This window comes from Bos mutus, chromosome 20 (genome assembly GCF_027580195.1).
Source record: "Bos mutus isolate GX-2022 chromosome 20, NWIPB_WYAK_1.1, whole genome shotgun sequence".
NCBI lineage: Eukaryota > Metazoa > Chordata > Mammalia > Artiodactyla > Bovidae > Bos > Bos mutus.
In genome coordinates, this window is record NC_091636.1 from 29792235 (window position 1) to 29815448 (window position 23214).

General features: G+C 45.0%; 1 protein-coding gene across 2 annotated transcripts; it reads left to right on the plus strand.

Annotated features, from left to right (window-relative positions):
* Positions 1–3613: 3613 nt before the first annotated feature.
* On the plus strand, positions 3614–14105 carry TMEM171 (transmembrane protein 171). Of its 2 annotated transcripts, none has more exons than XM_005889329.3 (4): positions 3614–4474; positions 6590–7299; positions 11139–11280; positions 13845–14105. In XM_005889329.3, exons 2-4 carry the CDS (start codon positions 6657–6659, stop codon positions 14038–14040), a joined length of 981 nt encoding a protein of 326 aa, XP_005889391.2. In that variant the 5' UTR covers positions 3614–4474; positions 6590–6656; the 3' UTR covers positions 14041–14105. The 2 variants fall into 2 exon arrangements, with proteins under 2 accessions (XP_005889391.2, XP_005889390.2); XM_005889328.3 differs by having other exon boundaries at positions 3614–4156.
* The last annotated feature ends 9109 nt before the right edge of the window (positions 14106–23214 follow it).

Here is a 23214-nt window from a genome sequence, read left to right on the forward strand (position 1 = left end):
TCTTATCCTTGTCGTCCCTTCTCCTCCTCCCTCAATCTTTCCCATCATCAGGGTCTTTTTCAATGAGTCGGCTCTTTGGCTCTTTACGTAACCAAAGTATTGGAGTTTCAGCTTCAGCATCAGTCCTTCCAAGGAATATTCAGGGTTGATTTCTTTTAGGATAACTCGTTTGATCTCCATGCAGTCCAAGGGACTCTCAAGAGTCTTCTCCAGCACCACAGTTTGAAAGCATCAACTTTCACACCAATCTGTGAAGCCTCACCCTCAAACTGGCCTACCTGCAGTCTCAGTCAACTCCAGAACCATGTTTCCAGTTCTTCAGGTCAAAAACCTTTGGGTCAAAACCCACATCCAGTCCATGGAAAACTCTGCTGACTCTATCTTTGAGATGTATGAGACACATTCAGAATCTAATTGTGTTGATCACCTCCAAACAGTAGCCACGGTCATCTCTCTTGGATTATTCATAATGGCCTCCTTAATGGTCTCTTCATCTCCACTTCCTCCTCCCATGGCTATTCACACCCGGAATCCTGTTTTCTTTTTTAAAATAAGACAGATCAATCACACTCAGTTAAAAAACCTTGAAAAGGCTTCTCATCACTCTCAAAATATTTACAACAGGGAATTCTCTGGTGGTCCAGTGGTTAGAACGCTGTGCTTTCACTGCTGGGGGCCTGGGTTCAATCCCGGGTTAGGGAACTAAGATCTTGCAAGCTGTACAGAGTGGCCTGTGGGGCGGGGTGGGGCGGGGTGGGGCGGGGCGTGGGAGGAAGTACTCACAAGGGCCTACCAAGCCTGACAAACTCTAGAGACGTGACATACACACCTTTTCTCTCTGACATCCTCCTAGTCTCTCCCCCTTGCTTAACTGCTCAAACTACCTTGGCTTCTGGTTCTTCCTTGAATATGCTATGCCTGCTCCTGCCTCAGGCCTTCGTCCTTGCCGTTTCCTCTGCCTGAAGTGCTCTTCCCTTCTCCCAGCAAATACCTCCACATTTCTCTGCGACAGTTTTAAAATATATTCACAAATTCTTTGATACTCTCCCCTTCAAGAGGTGGGGCCTAATCCTTCTTTCCTTGACCTAGTGACTCAATTCTAAGGAACCGAATAAAGCAGAAGCAATGATGTGGAACTTCAGAAACTGTGTCATAAAAGGCACTACAGCTTCCTCCTCATTCATCCTCTCTTGAATCACGCCCCCCAGAGGAAGCCATCTGCCACATCCTGAGAACATTCAAGCAGTGTGGTGGAGAGAGGTTTACAGAGTGAAAAACAGCCCTCCCCCGCAACAGCCACGAGAGAGAGGCACCCTGAAAACAGATCCTCCAGCCCCAGTCAGGTCTTCAGACAAGGTAGCCCCAGCAAACTGCTTGACCCCAGCCTCATGAGTGATCCCAAGCCAGAACCATGCCCTGCTAAGCTGCTCCCAGATAAGTGACCGTCAGAAATCATGAGAGAGGATAAACCTTTGTTGTTTAAACTCTGCCTTTGTAGATCATTATGCGATGATAGATATCAATAGGCTTGCTTTCTCATTCCCCTTAAGTTTTTGCTGCCATATCACTTTCTCAGACATGCCTTCCTCAACTACCCTATGAAACTGGAATCTCCCCAGCACTCCCCAATCTGCACTTGTGATTTCTTTTTCTCCACAGCACTTATCACCTTCTGCATGCCTGCTCAATCGCTCAGCAGTGTCCAACTCGATAGCATCCCCATGGATTGTAGCCCACCAGGCTCCTCTGTCCATGGGATTTTTCCCAGCAAGAATACTGGAGCGGGTTGCCATTTCCTCCTCCAGGGAAATTTCCCAACCCAGGGATGGAAGCCTTGTCTCCTGCATTGGCAGGCAGATTCTTTACCACCGTGCCACCTGGGACCCCCAATCATCCTCTAGTACTCTGTGTTATTTCCACATTTCTTTCACTGCCTTTCTCCTCATTAAAAACACAAGTTCCATGAGGCAAAAGGATTTTGTGTTTCTTACTGGCACATAGTCAGCACTTAATAAATATTTGCTGAATGAATAAATGGATGCATTCCTCAGCTTTACTCTCCATATTCATTTCCTGAATTCAAGATTCATCCGTTTTTAAGGCTTGTTCTGATGCCATTTTTCTAAAGACTCAGACTGGACTGATCTTTTTTCATACCACATGGGCTGGAAAAGGCCACCAGGTCCTAGATAGTGACAAGGTCATCCAGTCTCCTAAGAACAAGTCTGCTACAAAGATAAGCACCTTGAAGGCTGGTGGGTACGTCTTTCATACTTGACTGGTGAGTGGTTTCCAAGGAGTTTAATTTAGTCAAACAGGCTCCAAAAGACACAAACAGTCCAAGCAGCAGACATCCCAAGTGGAGGCTAATCTGATTGTCCTTGGTGCCAGTACATTCAAATCTGTCATGTGTGGCCAGCCTGCAGTCATGTGGCACCGGAGGGGCAGCTGTATCAACAGGCCCCTCGCGGGCCCACACACGACGGGGCCGGAGATTGAGTTTCAAATAAGGAAGGAGGAAAAAATGCGTAGGGGAAGGAGAAGGAAAGCCCTTTGTACAGAAAGGAGTTGCTAGCAGGCCTGTGTAGAGCAGATCCTACAGTCGGGGCTGCGTTCTTAGAAAGCTGCACGCCCCTGCTGTTGTGTAATCACCACTGCTGGCTATTTGCTCCTTAGCTGGGCGTGCTGGGAGGCCCTTCCAGCAGGTGGTAGAACCTGACACTTTGACCAGCTCCACCCAGACACAGATTGCCGCAGTGTCCTTGGGAACAGTGTCTGTTTTGTTGATGATCAAAAAGCCACATAATAAAAAAGCCATTTTCCGAGTTTGTGGCACTGTGTGTCCTCTGGGTGACAGGCGTCCCCCAGGAGGAACAGTCAGTACATCTGGTTCAGGCCTGTGCTCCCCGTTAACCAGTTGTGGAGGTCACTCTACATCTCTTAGGCCTCGGTTCCTCAGCTGAAAAATGAACTTTTTAGCTCCCCTGTTGCCTGTAACCTTTCTGGAGTTGCTGGAGACACATAGCGGAGAACCCCACACAGGCTGTATGTAGGTGAAGTAGGTAACACAGAACCTGGCCCAGAGCAAGGGGTGATGATACTCAAGATGGTAATAATCTTCTGGCACTGCGGTCAGTGGCCCAGCAAACCCCTCCCACTGGACCCTGCCAGCCTTCCTCCCCGAGGGAGCCCTGTCTCACCCGCCCAGCCTTTGGGCTGCAGAGCCCAGGTGGCCACCCTTCCCTATTTGCCTCCCTCTGGCCCCTTTGAGTCTCCCTCTCACTTCTGTAATCAGCTAAACCAACTCAATCTTTACTGCAGTGGAAAAGGACTGGGGACAACTTGTATTAGGCATGCAAGGCGCTTACTCTTTCAAAAGGTTAAGGCAATGGTTGTGAACTCTTGACTGGGTTTCAGAAGTGGACAGGATCCCAGAGAGGAGTGGCAGGGATGGGGAAGGGCTCAGGGCGCTCCCCTGTTTGAGCTTGACTCACCTTTCACAGCGCCCTGACCTCTGGTGTGGAAACTGGCACAGTTAATTCCGTGTCACGTGTTATATGGGGCAGGTTACAAATAGCACGGGGATTAGCAAACCCATCCCGAAACCGCCTGGTTCAAGGGCAAAGTTACCAGTTTAATTCCAGCAAATCATTAGCGACTGAGAACTGGGAAGGGAGTTCGATGGCAAACAGGGGCTGTGACCATACGTGAATCTCGGAGCTAGGACTGAAGGCAGGGAGGACCCTTATCTCCCACACCAATGGAGCGCACGTTTCTTTGTAACCTGTTCGTCCGGGCGCTCGCGGTGAGAGGCTCGCTCCACTGACCCCGGCCAAGATCTCCGGAGCGGCAGGAGGGCCACAGGCCACTGGGTGGACCGTCGCAGAGGGCGCAGCGGCGGAGACCTGGGGACCCCTGCCTAGGCGGCGGTCAAGCCGAAGAGAGGGGCAGGAGCTGCCCTTTTCCCCCACTCCCAGCCCAAATTCTGGGCTCTAGGCCCGGAAGGGAACCGCCTCCTACACGCCGCCCGGATCGCGACCGTCGCCTTGTGACTTGGGACAGCCAGGAGAACCCCAGCTTCGGCCCCCTGCCCGAGGGCCACAGGCCAAGGAGGTGGCGGCGGGGGGCACTTTTCCCGGATTCCTTGCGCGCACCGGTACGGACGCGGAGCCTCCCGGGCCCCAAAGCTGCCCCTCACTCTCCACCCCGGAGCCGGCGCGCCTCTGGCCCGCAAGGGCAGCACCCGGCGGCGGCCAGCTCCGGCCAGTCCGCCCGGCCCGCGCCGCTGCGCCCTCCCCGCACTGCGTCCTCTGTAAACACTCCGCGCCCCGACGCGCAGGTGGGAGAGCGCGGGGCCGCCGGGCGCCGGCCAGGCCGCGGGCGGGGGCGGGCGCCGCGCTCTGCCGGGTGCCAACGGCCCGTGCTGCCAGCCGATTGCCGGCGCAGGCAGCGCGCTCGCAAGACCGAGCCTCAGGTAAGCGCCCCGGGCCCCGCGCTCCTCCGCACCCCTGGGGACCGCGCTCTGCGGTCGCGGGCCGAGCGCTGAGTTTAGCATCCAGGCGGGGTGCGCGGAGCGGCGCCGCGCGGAACAGCCTCGCTAAACCTGCTCCAGCGGGAGCTCTGGCGCTCGAAACTCACAGAGCTCTTTGCCAGGAAGGGCTTTGCCTCTCTTTGCGTCAGCCCCCAAACACAGCGCTTTGGACGTGTTGACCCGCTGCTCATTTGGAAATGTCCTTGGCAAACAGCGTCGTGAGGCGGATTTGGCTTTGGGGAAATGAAGTGTAGGCTGGTATTTGGGAAAGGTTTACTTTCCTATTACTAAAGATATCTGTGCCACTGTGTGAGCGCATCGGTGGTCGGGGGTGGCGGGCAAAGAGATGGACGAACTACTCACGTACTAACTTGAATGGGGGATTAACTACCTATGCCAAGTACTTAGTCCATTAGTCCATGGAAAGGAAGCTACACATCCAAATTTAGGTTTTACTAGTATTTGGGAATTTTCCTTAAGGCAACTGAAGCCTTGTGACTCACATCAAACTCAAAACACTACCCTACAATGAATTGATAGGGCTTTGTAGCAGAGTCACCCTTCATCTCTATCTCCAGACCAGCAAAAAATATTACAGGATTCAGAATCTTTTTGTTTTTTAACTTGGGCAATACTTTCAGTGTTTGTTTCAGCTTAATTTCATCTTCATAAATATAGTTTGTCCAAGTGTAAAGTACAAACTTGTTTCCCACTTCTATTTCCTTCTCACTCCAACTTCCTTCTGATTTTATCTTATTTATTCCTGGAAAAGCACTTCCTAGAATAAGATCAGCCCTTTCCTTTCTTTACTGAAACTGACGCTACTTGCACATGATTTGCATTTGTCAAGATGGCCTTGGCTTTAGCGACTCAATCTCTAGCTCTTTCATGGGATCATGGAGGCAAGTGGCATAGAATATGTTTCAAGTTTTCTTTCTTTGAGTAAGTGAATATGTTCTTCACACTGGGGTTGTCTTTTTGAGTGCCCTGACTAGAAGGGTCCTGGAAAAATATTCCATTCATTAGCATAAGACAAGGTAACTGGCTGATAAACTCAGTCTGTATAAAGTAGACAACTCGTGACCCACTGCTTGGGGGTACATTTAATATAGGAGACCTTTGAAGTACAGGGCTCGGGTGGTCTTGTGGAAGCTGCTTTCCCACTTGATTTCATGGATACTCTTTCAGAGTCAAAGTTCTCTTGCTGTTTAGTGTTTTGTAACTGGTGATTTTTATCAGCTGCATATTTTTAATGGGGCCGAAACTTTTTGTGGAAGTGGGTGGCCCCATGAAGGAAGGGGAGCAGGAGGCCACCTGCCCACCTGGGGGACAAGGTCTACGTGGCCCACTGTGCCAGACCCCCCCAAGTCATCTGAGACCCTGTAACCAGACCATCAGATTTCAGGGCAACCCCAGTGTGTGCCTGTTTGAGGTCTCAAGACTCACATTTTGACAATATTAACTTAATCTCTCCCAAACTCACTGTGTTCCTGAACCGCCTTCGCCTTCCATTGAAACTGTTGAACTTGGGTCTTCTGTAGATGGAGCCTTAGAATAAAGCCAGGAATGGAAAGTTGCTGCAGTCTAAAAGAGGAAATGGAAAGTTAATTACTGAAGGAGAAAATTTACCCACTTGGAAATGCTCAGAGCAGCTGTGATGAAATGTAGGATGTCAATAAATCAAAACAATCCGTGTGGTTCTTCCTTCACTTACCATTGTGTGTGTGTATGTTTGGCCTGGGGAAGTGAGTCCATAGGACTCATAACAGGAAAAGCCACACCCAGTTACTTTTGTTGCATGGCTTTTGAGTTTTCAAGATACTCTTAGGTGCCTGGCAAATGCATTTCCCCTTCTTACATATCTTTATAAAAGTACATATTCAGGAGTTTCTGAATGCCAGCTCCTCTGACTCATGAACCAACTCATTGTTCTACGGTGTATCAGTTCCACAAAGTTGTTCCTTATGATTTCGTCCTAGTGTGATTTTGGGAAAAGAACAGGGCGGGACAGGAACACCTGTAGCCCTTTTATAATTTGGTGTTTGGTTATGTCTGCAGAGCTGCTAAAACCATCGAAGGGAACCCATACATCCCACCCACCTCGGGCAAGGGGCCTCTCCTGGCCATGTCTCCTGCAGCCGCTGCTGAGCCAGACGGGGTCCGGGGAGACAGGCATGTCAGCAAGCTCATTTTCTTCCTTTTTGTCATCGGTGCCATCCTGCTGTGCGTGGGAGTTCTGCTCTCCATCTTTGGGTTCCAGGCATGCCAATACAAAACCTTCCCAGACTGCAGCATGATGCTGAAGATCGCTGGGCCCGCGTGTGCCGTGGTTGGGCTGGGGGCTGTGATCCTGGCCCGCTCCCGGGCACGACTTCAGCAAACTGAGGAGCGCCTGCGAGGCAACAACCAGGCGGACTCCGACCGACCCTTCCTCTGTGGGGAGAGCCGCCAGTTTGTCCAGTGTCTCATCTTTGGGTTTCTGTTCCTGACGAGCGGTATGCTCATCAGCGTACTGGGCATTTGGGTACCTGGGTGCGGCTCAGACTGGATGCAGGAATCACTGAATGAGACAGACACAGCTGACTCAGAGCCCCAGATCTGTGGATTCTTGTCCCTTCAGATCTTGGGTCCCTTGATTGTGCTTGTGGGATTGTGTTTCTTCGTGGTCGCCCACGTTAAGAAGAGAAGCAATTTGAATGGGGACCAGGATGCTTCTGAAAGTGAAGAGAGACAAACCCAGAGCCTGGAGCCCATCCAGGTGACCGTAGGTGGGTCGCTGTCTTTCCTTTGCTTGTTCATATCACCGTGGCTGCAACATCAAGGCTGCTTTTGGGTCTGGCCTAAATTCTCTCTCTTCGTCTCTGTCCTCTGTCTGTCTGTCCTTCTCTCTCTCTCACACACACATAGATGCACACAGACACAGTTCTGCCTCTGTCATTATCCCCGTAAGAATCACTCAGCACATCCTTTCCTCCCAGCAAAACCCTATTATCTAACAAAAGCGTCAGGACATTGAGTTGTGACCTTGACTGAGGTTGCAGGGCAAATAAAGAGGACAGTGAGAGGTCGTGAGGCTACCCTGGGAGCCTTCTGTCACCTAAGGGACCTGCCACGTGACCCTGTTTCCCTGTTATTCTCACAGCAAACTCTTATGGCACTTCTGGTTGTTGAAAACGTGGGTTCTCATCACTGGTTATCCTTGACTGGCTGCCCTCGGAAGTCCTTAACTTCTCCTGGCCTTACTTTGTGTTCCTGTAAAATGAACACTGCACTTCTGAGTTTCCTGGCAGCACTGACATTCTAGGATTCTGAGTCTGTTGCAAGTCCATTGGTCTTCCACATTTTGGAGGAGTCTTCTCTACTCTTGTCCACCTTATTCTTCATCTTCTGTAATTTTGTCCTTGACTTCAGGGTCGGGGCAAAGTTTGGGAGCAGGGGCATAGATACAGATGAAATGTGACTGCCCTGGTCACTTCTTTGCCCTGTGGGATGCCCAGAGATTCCTTTTGGGTCCCCCTGCAGAAGGTCAGGGGTCCCGGGGTCAGGCCCGCCATGTCCCGGGGTCAGGCCCCCACAGAACCACATCAGGAGCTCTGGTCTCACCTTCACACAGAAAGAAAAGCCCCCATCGCTGCTTGTTTTTGCAAATCGCTGTTTTATTTCAGTCTCCCACCGTGAAGGCACAGCCTTAACATCTAAAAGGCTGGGTGGGCAAAGGGGATTACAGAGCAGAAACTGTGGAGGGAACAGGGAAGAAGTGAGCTGTTTCTCGTGGGTGAGGCTGTCTGCTGAGCCGGCAGTTCTCACTGGGAGGATTCCCGGGGCTGTGGGCTTTGCATGGTATTGGCCTCAGAGAGGAAGGGCGGATGGATTTATAGATGATCATTGTGTTCCGTCAGGGTTGAAGCTCCCAGCTTACTTAATTGTGCGTTTATACACTTATGGTGACATCAACACTAGTTATTTGTTAATAATCGCTAACACACATAGAGCTTATTCTTGGGCCAAATAACGATCTAAGTGTTTTAGTGTGCGCTCTTCAAGAGCCTGTTACGTGAAATTCATCCATGCCCTCAACAGTCCACTGTGGCAGATACTTAGTGTCTCCATGTAAAAGATGAAGAAACCGAGGCTCAAGGATCCCAAGTAATTGGCCTAAGGTCACAAACTAGCGGGTGGCAGAGCCAGGATCCTAACTGAGGCGGTGGGCACGCATGTGCTCACATAGGCCCTCCCGGGACACTTGCTGTAATTCTATTTCTGCAGGCTTCATCCTTCACCTGGTGTCCTGAGTCATTGTTAAATGATGAAAAGGCTCACCCAATATTATAGATGCTCTTAGTTCTTTTGGGGAACACAGTGCGAGCCAAAAAAATATACTCGTGGGACGCTCATGTTCTTCCACTTAGGTGGGGGTGTATTGAGTGTGCCCTTTGGGTTTACTATCAGGGAGTTTGGGGGTCCAGCCTTACTCCTGGTAACTGGAATCAGGGGGAACTGGGGGCAGAGCTGGAGCAGGGGTGTGGTGATTCCTGAGCATTTCTGTCCTGATGTTGGCACTGAAGAGTTTAAAATCTTTTCCATATAACCATTTAAGTCCTATCAAATTTGTGAAAATCTGGCACTGTAATTCACTGTCTTTCTCTCCTTTGATATTATGGAATAGGGTTTACATCTTTAGAAATCATGCCTTTTCGCACAATTGTTAAGACTCTGGACATTGTCTGTCAATGGTCAGTTCTGCCTTATGAGGGAAAGTGAGGGTGATATGAGGCAAATCTTATCCAAGTGCCAGAACTCAGCTCTTCCCAGAACAGAAGACAGAGTAGATAAACCAGATGCACGGTACGCACTGTGGGCACACCTGGTGTTGGGCCCTGGATACACAAGCAGGTGACCGGTCAACCCACAGAGGACAGCAAGTCCTGCAGGAGAAACCCCATAGTGAAAGGGAGCCAGGAGTTTCCCAGGGATAGCAAGAGAGCTGGGCACAGACCTGGCAGAGGGCTGGGTAAGCCTTGGAGATGGCTGGAGGAGGAGTACTTCCTTGTCTGTGTTTGATAGGTGATTGGCCTGCTTTGGAGGCTTATTTCCAGCTCCTTTGTCCTGCAGTGTGTAATTAAAGTGAACACTCAACCTACCTTCCTCCAACCTACCAAGACCTTTTGAAAAAATCAAATGAGAATCCCAAGACAACCACCATTGTTTTTCGAGCTTCAGTTAGCCACGCATATTTTAAGCTCCAATTGTCATCTCCTTGCAGAAGGAGGGGTGGAGTTTATGCGTTTTCTGCAGGGGAGGCATTTGAGGCAACAAGGGGGAGAGTGGAGCCACTGGCCAGACGGCCAGTTGGGAGTGTTTCTTCAGACATGCAAACAGGCACCACTTGCTGCTGGGTGTGGAGAAAGTCCCTCTGAGGGTGTGTGACCTCTGAGAGAGCTTGTTCCATGCGCAGCACCGTCTTAACCCCTCATATGAATCTGGTCCTCCTATCTGTCCTCTGAGGCAGGTGCAGTTACTGCCTGCAGTTTACAGATGTGGGCTGGGGCCTGGAGAGGGCAAAGGGCTTGTTTCGGCCACGCCGGGTAATAACTGGCGAGTGGAACCCCGGTCACTTTCGAGAACCCTGCAAGCATCAGGACTGCCACGTAGAAACCAGTCTCCTCCCTGAAGGGAAGTAAAGTCCTTTCCTCCTTCCTTCTTCCCGAGCTGTCATGTGGAGTGGCCAGCTTAGCAGAGGTGGCCCTCAGACCTCTTCATAGTGGTGCCGCCACGTCTAGAAGGTTCCGGGCAACTCATCTAGTACATTCTGAGTTGGAATCTGAGCTTGTATCTGGTCCCCTGTTCCCCTCCCCAAAACACAGGAATGTGTTCTGGAGTGAACAGTAGCAATAAAAAATGCAGGGGGGAGAAAAACCCTAGCTTTGCTTTGAGTTTGACTTTCTTTGATAAAGCTTGGAAGAAACATTGGTAGATAATAAAGCTCAGCAAGAATGGAAACCACATTTGTGGAAATAGGGATGAGGGATATATTGTGGCTGTGCCGTCATTTGTCCAGAGGCTGAAACTGCATTTGAGGAGCAGAGGCGCTTTATCCAACAGCTGACTTTTGAAGAATTAAAACTGTAAGTGGGAAATAAAAACTTGACGGCAGTGGACATCCCAGGGGAGATAAGGAACATTGTTAGCAAACACTGGCCAGAAACGCTTTAGCTGAGACTTGCTATGAAATGTAGGCTGTTTTTTTAATATGGTAAAAAAGATATAACCTACAATTTACCAGTTTAATCATTTTTAAATGTATAGTGGCATTCGGTCCATTCACCATGTTGTACAGCCAACCATCAGCATTATCAATTCCTGGAGGTTTCTTCGTTACCCTGAACAGAATCTCTGCCTCCATTAAACTCTAACTCTATTTTCCTCTCCTCCAGTTCCTTAGTGACCTCTATTCTCAAATCTGTAAATTTGATAGGCCCACTTTTCAATTCTGCTGTTCTGACCTTTGCTATAGATGGGCCAAATGTATAATTAATGTCTTTAGCTCTTGCTCATTTGCTTACATTTATTACTCATCCATCTTCAACAAAATGTTGTGTTTCCTTAGGTGATGCCGTGATCATATTCCCACCCCCTCCACCACCTTACTTTCCTGAGTCTTCAGCTTCTGCAGCTGCCCGGAGTCCTGGGACTGACGGTTTGCTTCCAGATGAAAGCCCACCTTCATATTACAGTATTTTTCAATCTGGGTAAGATTCTCCCTTTGAACTGGAAGTGTAGAAACATTGAACCTTTTCAGGCCTATGCCTGTCTTCAGGCCAAGTCAGCTTTATGCTGTGATACAGGTGTAACCATCAAGGAGGAGTATCTATTTTGCTGACATGATGTCAGAATTATCGTCTTAATATTCACAGTACCTTCCAGGAAACTTTGGCTAGCACATAAGTTAAAAATTATAAGCGTGCTTACGCCAGGTTCATGTGAAGCCTTCTCCAGGCATCTGTATGCGCTTGTAGCAGAACTGGGTCTCAAAATGCTGGACCACCTGTCAGCCAGCCTGAGCGCTGGACCAGAACTCAGGAGGCCCCTGCTAAGTTAGGCTGCTGTGGACTGTGGGAGGTGTGGGGGTCCCAGGAGACCCCCAGAATGTACAGAGGTTCTGATATCTAATGGGGATACTTGAGTGACTGACTGAAATCAGCCTGCACCCGGCCTTGAGCATGCCAGTCTTTTCCCCTCAATTTTAAGTTGTTCCCTGGGCCTCAGAGTCTTCTCAGACTGATTGAAGAGAAATGTTAGATTCCCATTTACATCCCCCAGGCTTCCCATTTGTCACAAATTAGGAGGCCTGCCTGGAGTCACATTAAACAGTATAAATGTGAGTGTTTTTCCTTGAGGCAGAGGGATGCCATTGAAAGCTGAGGAGTTACAGCAACGGAATGCGAGCAGTGGTTAGCTCAGCTCCGACTGGGGAAAGGCTGAGGGCGGCCAGACCATTTAGGAGGCTGACTCATGATCATGGAAAGGCTGGAGGTAACAGGAGCCTGGGACTGTGGTGATCAGAAAGGGAGGAGCAGGACTTCTTGGTGGTCCAGTGGTTAAGACTCTGTGCTTCCACTGCAGGGGTCGTGGGTTCAATCCCTGGTCAAGGAGCTAAGATTCCCACATGCCGTGTGGTGTGGCCAAATTAAATAAAATGATAGAGCATTTCCTTAAAAAAAAAAAAAAAGAGTGGGGAGGAGGAGTATGGGAGGGAGTCTGTGGTGGAGGATGATGGGAAAATCAGAGGTTGTGATGTCAAGGGTGAGAGACAGGGACAGGGGAGGTCCCTGACTGAGGAGGATGGGAACGGGCTCGTATAATCAGGAGAAGAGAATGTCTGGCTTGTGGTGGAAGCAGAGCAAGGCCTGGGCCTTGGAGGGAGACTGGACGGGCCTGAGCTTGGAGGGAATTGAGGTCCTGGAGATGGAATGGCCAAGAGGCAGCTGAAACCAAGAGGTCAGAAGCATCAGAAACCTGTGGAGAATCCACGGGCAGGGAGGGTATGAAAGGAAGGAGTTCTGGGAAATGCCAGGGCTGGTGAAGGCACTGTACCTTCCCAGATGGGAACCCAGGGTGTAGGAAGTGAAGGCAGGATCGCTGAAAAATCTCCCAGGACAGAGCAGCACTCAGTGAAAATTGACTTTTGAAAGGCACATTTTTTAAAGGCAGTGAGAAGGGGGACCCAAAAGATTGCTAGGGACCTGGGCATGCTAGGGATGAGTGCTGCCTTACCGGGTTGTTCATGTTTTAGGATACACAGTCTAGTGCTCCAGACTGGGTGGCGAGCTGGAGATCCGACCAGGGGCGAATGCAGGAGTTGCCCTGAGTGGATGAAAGGGAGGTTAGGTTCTGGAATTTGGAGAATTCTGTTTGTGAATTCTTTTCTCCAGTGATGAATTTCACAGAGATAAATAGATAAATGTCTATTACTGCTACTAAAAACGACTCCCGCTACTATGCCAGAGTCTGGCTTTTCTTCCATTTCCTTATATCATTCTCATAGTTCCTTAGAAGGTAGACATTGCCATCACCCCCATTTTACAGACGAGAAAGCTGAGGCTTAGAGATCAAACAGCTCAAAAGCAGCAGGGTGGAAGTGTAGATGCAGGTCTGCCCTTTGCTGGAGCCCCTCCATTAACCAGGATGCCTTCCCAACTCCCTTCAAGCTTTTGGCTTAATGATTTAATTTTCTATTTGCATACGTTTGTCTCCCTTATGTTAGCTGTCTCCAGATGAAGTAGCAGAGAAGAGTAGCTGTGTGTGTGTGCATGTTCTTTTTGGAAGGCATCTATATGTTTGTGTGAATAGTGGCTCTGATGGTAAAGTGTCTGCCTACAACGCGGAAGACCTGGGTTCTATCCCTGGATAGGGAAGATCCCCTGGAGAAGGAAATGGCAACCCACTCCAGTACTCTTGCTTGGAAAATCCCATGGACGGAGGAGCCTGGTAGGCTACAGTCCACAGGGTCGCAAAGAGTCGGACACGACCGAGCAACTTCACTTCACTATATGTTTGTAGCCTTTGTCTTTTCAATGACAAGGGGAATGACAACAGGGATGAAACTGTCTTAATATTACAATCAGCGCTAAGGACAGTAAGGGGTAAGAAGTTAAAACATATCTACGCAAAATATATATGGGAAGAAACTACTCTGGAAGCCCTTGCAAATGCTTCCAAATGCATGTAATTAAACATGTGAAAAGCACCTGGTATTGAAGCGTGATGACTGATTTCCTCTTCTCCCGTTCACGTTCCCTCTTCTTCTTCATAGGTCCCCAACTCCTGAGGGCCAAGGCGCGGCCTCTGAGAGAGATTGTGAATTGATATATACTATTTCTGGGACCGCTTCATCCTCTGAGACCTCCCACACGCTCCATCTCTTATCTGAACTGCCTCCCAGATACGAAGAAAAAGAAACTGCTACTACCACATCCTTGTCTCCATCTTCTGAGCCTTCCCCGCCATGAACCATGGACTCAAATTCAATTTTATATAGAATCAATCACTATTTTATTTAATTTGTTTTCTAATAAAAAACACAGTAGCATCAGCTGTGTCCTGACTTCTTGGAATAGCATAAAAATTAGTAACAAACCTTCCAGATTAAGCCGTCAGTGCTTTAGACCACGGGAGAGGCAGGGTGCCTCCAGATGGGAACTTAAGCAGGTTCTCTCACTGAGACCTACTATTCCGGGAGACTGGTGGGGATTTGTACTGGGGCGTGGAGAGACAAAGGCTCAGAGAGGCTGATGAACTTATTTAAGGTCACATTGCTTCTCAGTGGTGAGGTTAGATGTTGAACCCACCTAGCTGGTTTCTGAAAGCCAGGTGGATATCTCTACCCTGTGCTGTCAAAGGCCAACCAAAAGCAGTGGTTAATGTTTAGCTTGGCCCATTGGCTTTCCAATGTTAATTGCTTCTGGGGCAGGGAAACCAGATTACTCTCATTTATTATTTCTTCCTCTTCTTCCCTCTCCTCTTTCTTCCTCCTCTTCCTATTCCTTTTTTCTTTTTTTTCTATTTGAAAGAAGGTAGTTAGGGTAACTAGGTAATCTACACTGGGGCAGTTACCAACACACTGATGCCTGAAAGCCGTCTTACAATGATGTGACATTTTGGAGAAGAAATTTCTTGGGACATTTTGGTAACTAGTTTCCCCCATAGAGATTCAGGAAGGATGTGTCTTTCTGTATTATAAGGTGCCCAGCTGTCTGCACCACCAGCTTTTATTCTTATAAGTCTATTGCTGAACAAAAACACTGGTATAGTTGGGTACTATAATAGATATTTATTCAAGATATAAACCTTAAACAGTAATCACTAAGTATTATCGATTTTACCTGGGAAAAACTTATTTTTAGAATTGAAAATTTGTAGGAACTTAGCATTTTTGTTAACAAAATTTGATGTAGCAACAATGTGAACTTTTTAATGCCTTTTACCACAAGCCCTTTCTACCATAATCCCCATAAAAATCAGTATTGTCCAATATTTAAGTGCCTGAAAGCAGAATTTAAGGCGTTAATGCTTCAATAGTTTAACTGAAGTAATGACTGATTTCATGGGAATTGCCACTGCAATAAATCAGGAGTAACAGTCTGTACCAGCAGGACCGACCTATTTCTAAACTGAACATTTATTGGATTGAACTACTCTTAAAATTCTGCTTTTTTCCCCCCTGGAAGGTTAATTATTCACATTCTAAAATTAGGACAAAGGGTAGATTATCACCACTTGCTTCTGCTGTTTCTTGTTTAAAAGGATTAAGCCCAAACTTCTAGGTACACTTAAGTTTTAAACACTTACAAGTTCTCATATATAATCAAGAGCCTTTTGAATGGCTCAGAGTTAGGGTTTGTAACTGGGTGTTTTACTTTTATATGCTAGTAAATTTAAATGGCAGTTAGAAATGCTTAGGTATAAGTTTGACCTTCCGGTGGGAGAGGTCTGTTTTACTTCCATCCATCTCCTCAGTATTCAGCCAAGTGAGAGCTGATGAAGCCACAGCATTGCAAGGGGACCCTAAGCAAGAGATGTTCATTGCAGGACTGAGTCTTGGGCAGCCAAGCTGGGACGAATCCTTTAGTCATAGGAAGATGCATCCTTCACCTATTAAGTTTCTTAAAAACTATGACACTCTGAAAACCCATCTGGCAGGCTGTTACTGATTTTCTTTTTGTCTTTTTATCAGTTAACTTTTTTTTTTTATGTGAAATTAGTCATATAAGATCAACCGTTTTAAAGGGAACAATTCAGTGGTGTTTAGTACATTCACAATGTTTTGTATAGTCACCATCTCTAATTCCAAAATATTTTCATCCCTAAATAAAACCCCATACCCAGTAAGTAGTCTCTGCCCCTATTTCCTTCCCATCCCCTGGCAACTACCAACCTGCTTCTCTCTCTGTAGATTTACCTTTTCTGGGTATTTCATATAAGTTATATCATACACTATGTGAACTTTTGTGTCTGTCTTCTTTCATTTAGCATGCTGTTTTAGAGCTTCATCCACGTTGTAATATGTATCACCACTTCATTCCTTTTTGGAGCTGAGTAATATTCCGTTGTATGTATACACCACACTTTATTCATGATAGACATTTCAGTTGTGTCCACCTTCTGGCAGTTGTGAATAGTGTAGCTACTAATATTTGTATCCAAGTATTTTTTGGAGTATCTATTTTCAATTCTTTGGGGTATATACATAGATATGAAATTGCTGGGTCATACATGACCTTTAAGTTTTTGAAGAACTGAATACTGTTTTCCACAGAGGCTGCCCCATTTTATATCCCCACCAACCATGTACAAAAGTTCCATTCTTCCACGTCCTCAGCACCACTTATTTTGTTAATATTATTATCACCTTCAGTTCAGTTCAGTCCCTCAGTCGTGTCCGACTCTTTGCGACTCCATGAATTGCAGCATGCCAGGCCTCCCTGTCCATCACCAACTCCTGGAGTTCACTCAAACTCATGTCCATGGAGTCAGTGATGCCATCCAGCCATCTCATCCTCTGTCGTCCCCTTCTCCTCCTGCCCCCAATCCCTCCCAGCATCAGAGTCTTTTCCAATGAGTCAACTCTTCACATGAGATGGCCAAACAGCTTTAGCATCAGTCCTTCCAGTGAACACCCAGGACTGATCTCCTTCAGAATGGACTGGTTGGATCTCCTTGCAGTCCAAGGGACTCTCAAGAGTCTTCTCCAACACCACAGTGCAAAAGCATCAATTCTCTGGCGCTCAGCTTTCTTCACAGTCCAACTCTCACATCTATGACCACTGGAAAAACCATAGCCTTGACTAGACAGACCTTTGTTGGCAAAGTAATGTCTCTGCTTTTTAATATGTTATCTAGGTTGGTCATAACTTTCCTTCCAAGGAGTAAGCATCTTTTAATTTCATGGTTGCAATCACCATCTGCAGTGATTTTGGAGCCCCCCAAAATGAAGTCTGACACTGCTTTTACTGTTTCCCCACCAACTTCCCATGAAGTGATGGGACCAGATGCCATGATCTTAGTTTTCTAAATTTTGAGCTTTAAGCCAACCTTTTCACTCTCCTCTCTCACTTTTATCAAGAGGCTCTTTAGCTCCCCTTCACTTTCTGCCATAAGGGTGGTATCATCTGCATATCTGAGGTGATTGATATTTCTCCTGGCAATCTTGATTCCAGTTTGTGCTTCTTCCAGCCCAGCGTTTCTCATGATGTACTCTGCATAGAAGTTAAATAAGCAGGGTGACAATATACAGCCTTGACGTACTCCTTTCCCAATTTGGAACCAGTCTGTTGTTCCATGTCTGGTTCTAACTATTGCTTCTTGACCTGCATACAGGTTTCTCAGGAGGCACGGGAACAACCTAAATATCCATTGACAAAACAATTCAGAGGTTTGAGGAATGTGCACTAAGTTTTCCTCCTTGTCAGAGGTTGGAAATGGCAATAAGGAAGACCCTCTTCCAGCACTAAGAAGCTGAAGCTGATGATCTGGCTGTGGTGGGGACACAGTGGACGTGTCAATTGCATGCATATCTCAGGAGATTTCGTGAGTCTGGTTTCACACCCCTGCAATACAGAGAATATCACAATAAAGCATTTATCCCAGGAATTTTCATCTTAGTTGACTTTGACACATGTCATAAGTTCTGAGATCAAGCCTTGAGCCTTTGGAGTGGGAGTACTGACTCCAAGACCCTAGACTATCAGAGAACTAACCGTAGGGAGTATCACATAGTGAGAACTCACACAAAGGAAACCACTTGCATACAAGACCCAGCATCACCCAACCACCATTAGCACCCTGTGCAGGACGCCTCATCTAAACAACAAACAAAACAAAAATACAAACCCAATCATCAACAGACAGGATTACCACCTCACTCAGCCTTGCCCATCAGAGGAAAAACAAACAAGCAAACAAAAACTCAGCACAAATCTCACCCTATACGAAGCTTACACGCACCACTGGACCAACCTTAGAAGGGCAGAAACCAAAAGGAAGAAAGAATTCAACTCTGAAGCCTGGGAAAAGGAGACCTCAAACGCAATAAGTTTAAAAAAATAATGAAAAGGCAGATAAATACTACACAAATGAAGGAACAAACTAGAAACACAGAAGTCCAAATAAATGAAGAGGAAGTAGGCAAACTACCTGAAAAAGAATTCAGAATAATGATAGTAAAGATGATCAAAAACCTTGAAAACAAAATGGAGAAAATGCAAGAATCAATTAAAAAAGACCTAGAAGAAGTAAAGAATAAACATACAAACAACATAATTACTGAAATTAAAAATACTCTGGAAGGAATCAATAGCAGAATATCTGAAGCAGAAGAATGAATCAGTAAGCTGAAAGATAAAATGGTGAAAATCACTTCTGAAGAGCAGAATAAAGTAAAAAGAATGAAAAGAACTGAGGATAGTCTCAGAGATCTCTGGGACAATATCAAATGCACCAACACTCAAATTATAGAGGTACCAGAAGAAGAGAAAAAGAAAGGGTATGAGAAAATTTTTGAAGAGATTATAGTTGAAAATTTCCCTAACATGGAAAAGGAAATAGTCAATCAAGTCCAAGAGGCATAAAGAGTCCCATACAGGATAAACCCAAGGAGAAACACACCAAGCACATACTAATCAAACTAACAAAGACTAAACACAAAGAAAGAATATTAAAATCAGCAAGGGAGAAGCAACAAGTAACATACAAGGGAAGCCCCGTGTGCTTAACAGCTGATCTTTCAGCAGGAACTCTGCAGGCCAGAAGGGAATGGGGGATATATTTAAAGTACTGAAAGGGAAAAATCTACAACCAAGATTACTGTACCCGGCAAGGATCTCATTCAAAATTGATGGAGAAATAAAAAGCTTTTCAGACAAGCAAAAGTTAATAGAATTCAGTAGCACCAAACCAGCTTTACAACAAATGTTAAAGGGACTTATATAGTCAAGAAATACAAGAGAAGAAAAAAGATCTACAAAATCAACCCCAAACAATTAAGAAAATGGAAATAGGAACATATATATCAATAATTACTTTAAATGTAAGTGGATTAAATGTGCCAACCAAAAGACAGACTGGATGAATGGATACAAAAACAAGACCCATATATATGCTGTCTACAAGAAAACCACTTCAGACCTAAAGACACATATAGACTAAAAGTGAAAGGATGGAAAAATATATTCCATGCAAATGGGAAGCAAAAGAAAGCTGGAGTGGCAATCCTCATATCAGACAAAATAGACCTTAAAATAAACAATATTACAAGAGATAAGGAAGGACACTACATAATGATAAAGAGATCAATCCAAGAGGAAGATATAACAATTGTAAATATGCACACAACATAGGAGCACCTCAATACATAAGACAAACACTAACACACATAAAGGAGAAATTGACAGTAACATAATAATAGTAGGAGACTTTAACACTCCACTCACACCAATGGACAGATCACCAAAACAGAAAATTAATAAGGAAACACAAATCTTAAATGATACATTAGATGAAATGGATCTCATTGATATCTTCAGGACATTCCATCCAAATGAAGAAGAATACACCTTCTTCTCAAGTGCACATGGAATAGTCTCCAGAATAGACCACATCTTGGGACACAAATCAAACCTCAGTAAATTTAAGAACATTGAAATCATATCATGCATCTTCTCCAACCACAATGCTGAGACTAGATATCAATTACAAGAAAAAAACTGTAAGAAAAACAAACACATGGAGATGTGTTAAACAACACGTTTCTAAATAACCAACAGGTTACTGAAGAAATCAAAAGGGAAAGCAAAACATTTCTAGAAACAAATGATGATGAAAACACAACAACTTAAAACCTATAGGATGCAGCAAAAGCAGTTCTAAGAGGCAAGTTTATAGCAATACAATCCTACCTCAAGAAATAAGAAAAATATTGAATAGACAACCAAACTTACACCTAAAACAACTGGAAAAAGAAGAAGAACAACAACAAAAAAATCCAAAATTAGTAAAGGGAAAGAAATCATAAAGATCCGAGCAGAAATAAATGAAAAAGAAATGAAAAAAACAATAGTAAAGATCAATAAAACTAAAAGTTGGTTTTTTGAGAAGATAAACAAAATTGACAAGCCTTTAGCCAGACTCATCAAGAAAAAAAGAGAGAAGAATCAAATCAACAAAATTAGAAATGAAAAAGGAGAGGTTACAACGGACAAGGCAGAAATACAAAGGATTATAAGAGACTATTATGAACAACTATATGGCAATAAAATGGATAACCTGGAAGAAATGGACAGATTCTTAGAAAAGTTCATTCTTCCAAGACTGAACCAGGAAGAAACAGAAATTATGAGCAACCCAATTACAAGCACTGAAATTGAAGCTGTGATCAAAAATATCCCCAAACACAAAAGCCCAGCACCAGATGGCTTCACAGGAGAATTCTATCAAACATTTAGAGAAGAGCTAATGCTTATCCTTCTAAAACTCTTTCAAAAAATTGCAGAGGAGGCCACCATCTTCGAGGCCACCATCTTCAAGGCCACCATCACCCTGATACCAAAACCAGACAAAGACAACACAAAAAAAGAAAACTACAGGCCAATATCATTGATGAATATAGACGCAAACATCCTTAACAAAATTTTAGCAAACAGAATTCAGCAACACATAAAAAATCTCATACACCATGATTAAGCGGGGTTTATTCCAGGAATGCAAGGATTCTTCAATATATGTAAATCAATGTGATATACCATACTAACAAATTCAAAGGTAAAAACCATATGATCATCTCAATAGATACAGAAAAAGCCTCTGACAAAATTCAGCACCCATTTATGATTAAAACTCTTCAATAAATGGGCACAGAAGGAATCTACCTCAACATAGTAAAGACCATATATGGTAAGCCTACAGCAAACATTATTCTCAATGATAAAAAACTGAAAACATTCCCCCTAAGATCAGGAACAAGACAAGGGTGTCCAATGCCACCACTATTATTCAATATAGCTCTGGAAGTCCTAGCTACAGCAATCAGAGAAGAAAAAGAAATAAAAGGAATCCAGATTGGAAAAGAAGTAAAGCTCTCACTGTTTGCAGATGACATGACACTGTACACAGAAAACCCAAAGATAGTATCAGAAAATTACTAGAGTTAATCAGTGAATTTAGCAGAGTTTCAGGATACAAAATCAATACACAGAAATCACTTTCATTTCTATATATTAACAATAAAAAATCAGAAAGAGAAATTAAGGAACCAATCCCATTCACCATTGTAACAAAAAGAATTAAATATCTAGGAATAAGCTTACCTAAGGAGACAAAAGAACTGTACACAGAAAATTATAAGTCACTAATGAAAGAAATCAAAGATGATATAAACAGATGGAGAGATACTCCATGTTCCTGGGTAGGAAGAATCAATATTATGAAAATGACTATACTACCAAATGCAATCTACAGATTCAATGTGATCAGTATAATTACCAATGGCATTTTTCACAGAACTAAGACAGTACTCTTACCTGGAAAATCCCATGGGCGGAGGAGCCTGGTAGGCTACAGTCCATGGGGTCATGAAGAGTCAGACACAACTGAGTGACTTCACTTTCACTTTTCACTTCCATGCATTGGAGAAGGAAATGGCAACCCACTCCAGTGTTCTTGCCTGGAGAATCCCAGGAACGGGGGAGCCTGGTGGGCTGCTGTCTATGGGATTGCACAGAGTTGGACACGACTGACATGACTTAGCAGCAGCAGCAGCAGGGCAAAAAATTTCACAATTCATACGGAAACACCAAAGACCCCGAATAGCCAAAGCAGTCTTGAGAAAGAAGAATGGAGCTGGAGGAATCAACCTTCCTGACTTTAGATTATACTACAAAGCTACAGTCATCAAGACAGTATGGTATTGGAACAAAAATAGAAATATAGACTAATGGAACAAGATAGAAAGCCCAGAAATAAACCCATGCACCTATGGGTACCTTATTTTTGACAAAGGAGGCAAGAATATACAATGGGGCAAAGACAGCCTCTTCGATAAATGGTGCTGGGAAAACTGGACAACTACATGTAAAAGAACAAAATTAGAACACTTCCTAACACCATACACTCAAAATGGATTAAAGAACTAAATGTAAAACCAGAAACTATAAAACTCTTAGAGGAAAACATAGGCAGAGCACTCAATGACATAAATCAAAGCAAGATCCTCTATGACCCACCTCCTAGAGTAATGGAAATAAAAACAAAAGTAAACAAATGCACAGCAAAGAAGACATACAGATGGCTAACAAACACATGAAAAGATGCTCAACATCACTCATTATTAGAGAAATGCAAATCAAACCTACAACGAGATATCATCTCACACCAGTAAGAATGGCCATCATCAAAAAGTCTACAAACAATAAATGATGGAGAGGGTGTGGAGAAAAGGGAACCCTCTTTCACTTTCGGTGGGAATGTAAATTGATACAGCCCCTATGGAAGACAGTATGGAGATTCCTTAAAAAAAACTAGGAATAAAACCACCATATGACCCAGCAATCCCACTCCTAGGCATAAACTCCGAGGAAACCAAAGTTGAGAAATACACATGTATCCTGTTGTTCATTGCTGCACTATTTACAATAGCTAGAACATGGAAGCAACCTAGATGTCCATCGACAGATGAATGGATAAAGAAGTTGTACATACACACAATGGAATATTACTCAACCATAAAAAGGAACACATCTGAGTCAGTTCTGATGAAGTGGATGAATCTGGAACCTATTATACAGAGTGAAGTGAGTCAGAAAGAGAAAGATAAATATCATATTCTAACGCATATATATGGAATCTGGAAAAATGGTACTGAAGAATCTGTTTACAGGGCAGCAATGGAGAAACAGACATAGAGAATAGACTTATGGACATGGGGAGAGGGGAGGAGAGGGTGAGATGCATGGAGAGAGTAACATGGAAACTCACATTATCATATGTAAAATAGATGGCCAATGGGAATTTGCTCTATGGCTCAGGAAACTCAAATAGGGGCTCTGTATCAATCTAGAAGGGTGGGATGGTGAGGGAGATGGGAGGGAGGTTCAAAAGGGAGGGGATATATGTATACTTATGGCTGATTCATG

Coding starts and splice junctions, on each gene's coding strand:
- TMEM171 (XM_005889329.3), top strand. CDS start 6,657: ATGTCTCCTGCAGCCGCTGCTGAGCCAGACGGGGTCCGGGGAGACAGG. Junction 7,300..11,138: donor GCCCATCCAGGTGACCGTAG/GTGGGTCGCTGT, acceptor GTGTTTCCTTAG/GTGATGCCGTGATCATATTC. Junction 11,281..13,844: donor TACAGTATTTTTCAATCTGG/GTAAGATTCTCC, acceptor TCTTCTTCATAG/GTCCCCAACTCCTGAGGGCC.